Source organism: Tupaia chinensis, unplaced genomic scaffold (assembly GCF_000334495.1).
Source record: "Tupaia chinensis unplaced genomic scaffold, TupChi_1.0 Scaffold144336_2, whole genome shotgun sequence".
NCBI classification, from domain to species: Eukaryota; Metazoa; Chordata; class Mammalia; order Scandentia; family Tupaiidae; genus Tupaia; species Tupaia belangeri.
Window position 1 is genome coordinate 52,136 of NW_006204195.1, and position 8,561 is coordinate 60,696.

General features: G+C 53.0%; 1 protein-coding gene across 1 annotated transcript; it reads right to left on the reverse strand.

Moving 5' to 3' along the window:
* Positions 1 to 6,687: 6,687 nt before the first annotated feature.
* LOC102499602 (cytochrome c oxidase subunit 4 isoform 1, mitochondrial-like) lies at positions 6,688 to 8,561 on the reverse strand. The gene is given in 3 exon segments (XM_014583550.2): positions 6,688 to 7,088; positions 7,091 to 7,147; positions 8,498 to 8,561. Coding segments are annotated over 3 exon segments (507 nt in total). The 3' UTR covers positions 6,688 to 6,702.

Sequence of the window (8,561 nt, forward strand, 5' to 3'; positions counted from 1 at the left end):
GGGAACCAGCAGTTAGTGTAATGGCCATGTCGCTGGACTCCCACGTAGTCAACCGCAGTTCGCATCCCGGACCCGGTGGCTTAAAACTCACGCCGGGCGCATGTGCGTGTGTGCCCAAGATCCCGAGAGGAGAATGGAGGAGAAGGGACTGCGGCGTGACCATCCCCTCTGGGGGTGATTTCTCGCTTTCTGTCTCTCTGTCTCTCTCTGTCTGTCTGGTGAGCACACGCGCCCTATAGCGAAAATCTCTCTAAAAAAAAAAAAAGAATGGGAAACGCGACACACTGCTGTTGCTAGCAGCCCACCGATCGCCACCAGAGAACAGCGCAATGTCTGTCAGCAGAGGAATGAAGAAGCAAACCCGGGACATCCAGCTACCAGGCTCCTGCTCAGCCATAGAAAGTGCTGGAACCTGTGCACCATGGGCGAACCTGCGGACGAAGCAGCAGGCGCGAAGGAGGATGCACGGCCTGACTCCTCCGACGGATATTCCGAGACAGAAAGCAGATCTGGTTTCCAGGGCTCAGGGACAGGGTGGAAGGACGGGCCTCCCTGCGAGGCGCGGGTCTCCTTGGAGGTGATGGAAATGTTTTAGGACCAGGGACAGGCAGTGGCTGAACAAGAGCACGAATGTGCTGAAGGCTGCTGGACGGTACACTTAAACGGCTCTTCATGCTGAGGGAACTGTACCTCGACTTTAGAGAAGTTTAGAAATTGTGTGTGTAGAAAAATATGTTAAAATCTCTAAAAATAACAATCAAATATAGATTCCTATAATGTCAACACAACACATAAAAGCGCAAGCACAGTGGGGCGCATGTTAAAGTAACCAAATTTAAAAATTAAGCCAGCCGATGGGACCAGCAGTTAGCGTAATGGCTGTCACTGGACTCCCATGTAGTCAACCGTGGTTCAAGTCCCAGACCCGGTGGCTTAAACTCATGCCAGGCACGTGTGCATGCATGCCCAAGATCCCAAGAGGAGAATGGAGGAGAAGGGATTGCGGCGTGGCCATCCCCCCTGGGGGGTGATTTCTTGCTTTCTGTCTCTCTGTCTCTCCCTGTCTTTCTGGTGAGCGCACACACCCTATAGCAAAAAACTATCCACACCCCACCCCACCCCACCCCACCCCCCCAAAAAAAACCCAAAACAACCAAGCCAGCTGCACTAGCGGCTCAGCTCTCTGCAGGGAAATTACTGGAAGTTGCTCAGTCTCTCCCCGCAGCTCCGGGCCAGTCTCAGGAGGACCCTGGTGGGAGGGATGAGCACGCCGTCCCTGCCTCGGGGCCCACTCCCACGAAGCGCACCCACACACGCTGTGACCTTTCTGTCCTGCCAGACTGGCTCACTTCTCCCAAGGCCCAGGGAGTCCCGAGTCACTAGCCAGGCCCCAGGATGGAGCCCCACCTCCCAAGCTCTGCCTGGCTCTCCAGCTGGTTCTGTCACCCCTCCCTGGATGGAGGGTCCCTGGGAGTCTCCTGTCCCCCACTGGACAGGCGTGGGAGAGCGCGTCAGCAATGTGAGATCTGTCCAGAAGGGACCTGCACAGTGCAATGGGGAGAAGCCAGACTGCGGGACAGAAAGGTGTGGGTCAAACCTCCGTCCTCCACTTCCTGGCTCTGTGACCTTGGACCCCTGCTTTTTCCTCTTTGGACCTCAGTTCCCTGAGGAGAGAAAGTGGAGACATCACATGAGAGACTGGCATCTCCCAGTAAATCCGCACTTCGGGGCCAGCAGGGGCGTAGAGGTTAACGTGCTGGATTTCCACATGGTCGACTGGTTTGAGTCCCAGACCTGGCGACTTGCTTTCTCACTTTCTCTCTCTGGTGAGTGAATATGCCTATAGCAAATTAATAACAATAATAATAAACTAATTAATATGCCTACAGCAAATTAATAACAATAATAATAAACTAATTAAATAAATAAAAAATTTTAAAAACTTTATTGATAGAAACAGATGGGGGCCAGTCGGAGGTGTGGGGTTACAGCCGTCAGACCCCACATGGACCTGTGGTTTATGTCCTGACCCCAGCAAAAATATTATCCTTGAAAAGTACGCCAGGTGTGTGCGAGTGCCTAAACCCAGAGAGGCACGGAGAACGGACTGCAGCTTGGCCATCCTCCCAGGGGATGATTTCTCACCTCCCTGGCCCCACTGCTCCCTCCGGACAGCACACACATGCCCGATAGCAAATTTTAAAAAGAATGGGGGGGAGAAAACATTGACTTCATCCAACAGGGAGTAAGTGGACTGGGGAGTTTCCAGAAGCTGGCTGGTTCGGGAAGAGGTGACCGGAGGGCCGAGGGAAGCACAGGTCTTTGGAGCAAAGGAGTGGTTGCCTACCTTTCCCGGCTGCCCTCGGGGGTCATGCTGCCCGGCTGCCAGGGAGAGGCCATCGGGCCACCTCCTGAGGACCTGGCAGTTTAGAACAGACCTGTCGGCCAGTGTTGGGACCGTCTTTGCAAACACAGATGCCCCAGAGTCTCCAACTGCAAGGTCTTTGAGGCCATGGGCTGTGCCCCCACTGTCTCCAGCACTCACACAAGCCCGAGCACATCGTAGGCTCAGTGTTGTTGTTTTTTTAATTATTTAATGGGGCCAGCAGGTGGCATGGTGGTTAAGGTGCTGGATTACCACATGGTTGGCCATGGCTGGAGTCCTGGACTGAGTGACTTGAAAATTGTGACAAATAAATACATAAATAAATGCTTTAAATTATTTATTATTTCTTTTATAATTGGCTGTAGGGCATGTGTGCTCACCAGAGAGAGACACAGAGAGAGAAGGTAAGTGAAAAAGCAAGCTTCCAGCTTTGGGACTCAAACCACAGTCTGCCACTTAGGAGTCCAGCACCTTAACCATGACACCACCTGCTGGCCCCAGAAGGCTGATTATTTACAGGCTTCACGGTGGTGTGAAGGGGGGTCATGGACAGGTGAGACTGGGGTGCCCTGACCTTCCCTGGGAGGCGGGCACGGCTCTGGAAACCTGCCAAAGGCCCGTTAGTCTCCCAGGCTGTGGCTGCGACGCCCTGGCAGTGGAGAGGTGGGTGTGCCTCGGTGACCTGCCATCCATGAAGGGACGCGGCGTCCACCCCAGGGAGGCAGTGCGCCATGTCCTCCCCTGGCATCCTTGAGGCAGGGGGGCAGCCTGGGCTCCAGCTCAGCACCCCTCTGTCTCCTGTCCCACCCTGACCTGACACCTGGTTCAAAATTCTGACTCCTAATTCCAGCAAATTTGAGAGGCCACTCCATGGCTTAGTGGTTAAGGGAGCCAACTCCCATGCGGCTGACGGTGGCTCAAATCCCAGCCCTGGCAGCTTGGAAAACACACCAGGCATGTGTGCCCCAAATCCCGGCAGGATGGAGAAGCGGAGAAGGGACTGAGGTGTGGCCGTGCCCACTGGGGGTACTTCCACCTGCTGCCCAGATCTCTCCCGTCTGTCTCTGGTGAGTCCATAAGCCCTCTGGGGGTACTTCCACCTGCTGCCCAGATCTCTCCCGTCTGTCTCTGGTGAGTCCATGAGCCCTCTGGGGGTACTTCCACCTGCTGCCCAGATCTCTCCCGTCTGTCTCTGGTGAGTCCATAAGCCCTCTGGGGGTACTTCCACCTGCTGCCTAGATCTCTCCTGTCTGTCTCTGGTGAGTCCATGAGCCCACTGGGGGTACTTCCACCTGCTGCCCAGATCTCTCCCGTCTGTCTCTGGTGAGTCCATGAGCCCTCTGGGGGTACTTCCACCTGCTGCCCAGATCTCTCCCGTCTGTCTCTGGTGAGTTCATGAGCCCTCTGGGGGTACTTCCACCTGCTGCCCAGATCTCTCCTGTCTGTCTCTGGTGAGTCCATGAGCCCTCTGGGAGTTTTTGTAAAAAAGGAATTTGGATGACATTACTCTGATATTTAAATCTCTTCTTCGGCCCTCAGTTGTATGTTTTAAAATGGACCTGTGTGCATATATGTAATATGTAAATTGCACATGCATACACACTTGGAGTTTTCCAAAAGTTTGTGGGAAGTGTGTAATATATAAAAACTATGACAGAGGCTGGCAGGTGGCACGGCGGCTGGGGCACTGGACTCCCACATGGCGACTGCAGTTCGAGTCCCAGACTCGGTGGCTTGCTTTCTCGCTCTGTCTCTATCTGATCAAATTAAAGAATAATCATATTAAATTAAATCAATAATTATTTAAAAAATAAAATAAAAACTATGATGATTTCAAAACAAACCAGTATCTTAGTCTCGTTTTCCACGAGCTTTCTGAAGTCTCCACGTACGTGATACATGTGTTTACATTTACATGTACCTATGCACAGGTGGAATGCCAGATCACACAGGAGGTGCTGAAGCCGCAGGGATGCTGGGTCACCTGCTCCCCCACAGTCCCGTTCTGTGTTCAGTGGATCGTGTCCCCACCGGGGGATGTTGCGGGGCCATCGCTGCCGTGAGGTGAGCCCTGAGGCTGGCACTTGGCAAATCTCGCCCTCTGTTATGAGCACTTCGCTTCCAAGTGAACTTCAGAAGCTGTTTCACAAGTTCCATGAAATACCCTATTCAAAATCCCACTGGGGGGACCGGCAGGTGGCATGGTGGTTAAGGTGCTGGACACTCCCACATGGCTGACCATGGTTCAAGTCCTGAACCTGGTGGCTTGCTTTCTCGCTTTCCCTCTCTCTCTGTCTCTGTCTCTCTCTCTGGTCAAATAAATATAAGTTAATGAATAAATAAAATTAAGAAATTCTTTTAAAAAAAAAAAAACCCACTGTGGGGCCAGCAGATGACATGGTTAAGGCGGCAGGATCCCACAAGCTGACTGTATGGTTTGGGACCCAGTGGCTTGAAAGTCGCATTGGGCCTGTGTGTGTGTGTGTGTGTGCGCCCAAAATCCCAAGAGGAAAATGGAGGAGAGGGGATAGTGGTGTGGTCACCCCGTGAGAGTGATTTCTCACTATCCCTCTCTCTCTGGTAAGCGCACTGGCCCTATAACAAAACCCAAACAAACAAAACAAGAACAGCAATAACCCCGCTGAGATGTGTCTTCTTTCCATTTGTATCTTATTTTTATTTATTTTTAAAATTTGACCAGAGAAAGAGAGGAAAAGTTAGAAAGCAAGCCAGCAGGTCCGGGACTAGAACTGTGACCAGCCATGTGGGAATCCAGTGTCTTAATCACCACGCCACCTGCTGGCCTTGGAATATGTCTTTTATTACTCTTTCTTTACAGCCATGAGCTAGGTCTTGCTGCTTCACAAAGTCGTCCATCACAACCTGATTAAAGAGAGAAGGCTCTCTGACATGAGGCCTCTCGCAGACCCGCTAGCACCGGCAAGCATATTCAGAAGGAAGTCTCGATGCGTGCGTCAGCATGTGACGGTGTGAGCAGTGACACCAGGCGACACGTGTGCTGGACTAGACCACGCTATGGACAGTGTGCATAACTTGGTGCTGAAGCAGACAGTAGTAGGAGTCCATCACAGCTGCGTTTTGTCACACTGTGGTTTATCCGACTATAAATGCAAGAGAACGGCTAGATCAAGGACCCGTCATGACTGTCATGTGGCATGCACGCACATGCGGCGTTTTCACTCCACCCATATGGTCGGCCACGTGGGGTCCAGGGCCTTAACCGCTATGCCACCTGTTAGTCCCTTATTATTATTTTTTTAAGTATGATTTCTCTTTGGGGTCAGAAGGGGGCGTGGTAGCTAAGGTGCTGGACTCCCACATGGCCAACCACAGCTCAAGTCCCAGACCTGGTGGCTTACTTTCTCAGTTTTCCTCTCTTTCTCTCTGTTTCTCTCTGGTGAGTACAGCTATCCTATAGCAAATTAACAATAATGATAAATAAAATTAAATAAATAACTTTAAGATATATACATACGCTCACTCTTTGGTGTATCAGCCAGGAAAATGTTTTCTTGTTTGAACCATGGATGCGCTAATGCCGGACCAGGCCGCGGAGCCACGGAGTGACAGAGGGCGTTTGCTGCCATCTCCTGGTCAGTCGCTGTAACAGTGAGGAACTAGCTCTAACAACGGGGCACGATCTTAATTCTTTTTTCTACAGGTGCACACAGTGGCTGGAGACAGAGAAACTGAGAAATCAGTCCCAGGGGGAGACCATGTCGCAATCCCTTCCCCTCCAGCCTCCTCTTGGTATTCTAGGCATGCACACACATGCTAGGTGTGTTTTTCAAGCAGCCAGGTCCGGGACTCGAACTGTGCAGTCAGCCATGTGGGATCCAGCACCTTAACCACCTGCTGGCCCCCAATTTAGAAGTTTTACATTTTCAAAATAAGCGAGATGGGACCGACGCCAGCGGCACCGGCCCGGACAGTCACTGCTGCAGCCTGACTCCCATTCTCCTCACTCCTCAGACCTGAAGCTTTTCACCGTAGCAAACATGCTTTGCTTTTCTTTTTCTTCTTTTTCTTTTTTTAAGAGAGGTTTTTGCTATAGGGCACATGCACTCGCCGGAGAGACGGAGAGACAGAAAGACAGAAAGCGAGAAATCACCCGGCTCCTAGATGAGACGGCCATGCGCAATCCCTCCTCCATTCTCTCAGGATCTCCGCACGCACGCACACCTGCTTTCTCACTTTCCCTCTCACTGTCCCTCCCTGGTCAAATGTAATAAATAAATAAATAAAGCTAACTGTAATACTTCTTTTTGTTTTTCAGGTAAACTGGTCGTCCGTTCTCAGGGGCACACTTGCCCCGTTTCCGGCGAGTACGTGGAGCCGCGCGGGGGCGGCCGGCCGGCGGGAGCGCTCTTCTTCCGCTCGATGTCGAAGTCCCACTTGGCGGAGCGGCCCTGGGTGGGGCTGACCTTCCTGCCCTGCGTCCTCTCGGCCTGCATGGCCACCCAGCCCTCGTGGAAGGTGTGCGGGACAGGGCCGTACACACAGCGCTCCTCGCAGACCAGAGCCAGCGCGGTGAGGCCGGTGACGGCGCCCACCACCGCCTTGCTCACTCGTGCCGTCCACCTGGGCGAGGCCCTGGGGAACTCAGTGCGGCACGACTGGACGTTCCCGCCCCGGCCGGTGCTGCAGGCCTTCTGGCTGGCAGACAGGTGCTGGACGTGGCCACATCGGGCAGGCAGTCGCGGCGGTCGACGTGGCTGGGGAGGGCATCCGTGTGCTCGTCTGCCAGTTAGGCTAAACACCCCGGTAGCCGACATCCTGCCCCCCGGGTCATTCTTTAGGAAACACCGTACCCCACAGACGTGCACAGCTGTGGCGGTTTGAAATGGTCAGTGACCGAATGACTGAGGACAATGCTCTCCAGTCGGGCACGTCCGTGACTGCTCTCCTTACTCTTCATTCCTACTTTTTTTTTTTGGGGGGGGGAGATGTTTTACTATAGGGCATAAGCTCACTGGAGAGACAGAAACAGAGACAGAAAGCGAGAAATCACCCCTGGGGGGGGACGGCCACACCATAACCCTTCCCCTTCATGATTGTCTCAGGATCTTGGGCACGCACGCACAGGCGCCCGGTGTGAGTTTAAGTCACCGGGTCTGACCCTTGAACTGCAGTTGACCAAACGGGAGTCCACCTCCTTAACGACTATGCCACCTGACATACAAGTTCCGTGCAGACACTTGGGGAAGCTATGGAAAACTATGGCTGGATCCAGACTGTACTCGGTTGCTGTGTGTAAAACGAAGCTGGGCCCCACGTGGCCCATCGCATACCTCGTGTCTGTGCTGCAGGGCTCGAGAAACACGCCTGGCACATGTGTGTGTGTGCGCCCCAACCCCCAACAGGATAGAGAAATAGAGACCGGACTGTGGGTGACCACGCCCCATTGGGGTGCGTTCTCCGCCTGTGTGGTGAGTACACGCGCCCTCTGGCAATGGGAAAACAGACACTCATCAGACAAAAGGAGTGCAGGGGAGGGGCGGCCGGTGCCATGCTGGCTAGCACGCTGGACTCCTGCATGGCCACTTGCAGTTGGCTCCCGGACCTGGCGGCCTGCTTTCTCACCTTCTGTCTCCCTCTAGTGAGTGTACATGTCCTATAGCGCATTAAATAACAATAATTAATAAAAGTAAACAAATAGCTCTTATACAGCAAAGAATACGGTGGTGACAGACGCGACCATCTGGCCCCTTCACCATTCGCGTGGGCGTACTGTTTCTGGGAAGGGTGAGTGCGGGGGTGACAGCCACTCGAGCAGCCGGGCACCGCACTGGGCAATCAGGACACCGATGTCCAAGCCCATGGGGAGTTTTCCGAGCTCCCAGCGTGAGGGCCACACCCTAGAAAGAGCAGCCCTTTGCCTTGGTGTGGCCCTGTGTGCTTCTTTCCCCAACTCTTGTTTTCTCACCCCACCCCCTTGCCTCTGTCTGGTGAGCATGGTGTACCCTATAGCAAGTTAAATAATAAATAAACTTAATTATTTTCTCAAAAATAAAGCCGAGTTTATTTTAAAATGCAGATTCCATGCCCTATGCTAGACCTAGGAAATCAGAAACTGAGTTTGGGGCCCACCAATTCGGGGTCTAGCAAAGCCTTTAGAGATGGTGACATCACTCAGCTGAGACCAGCTCCGCAT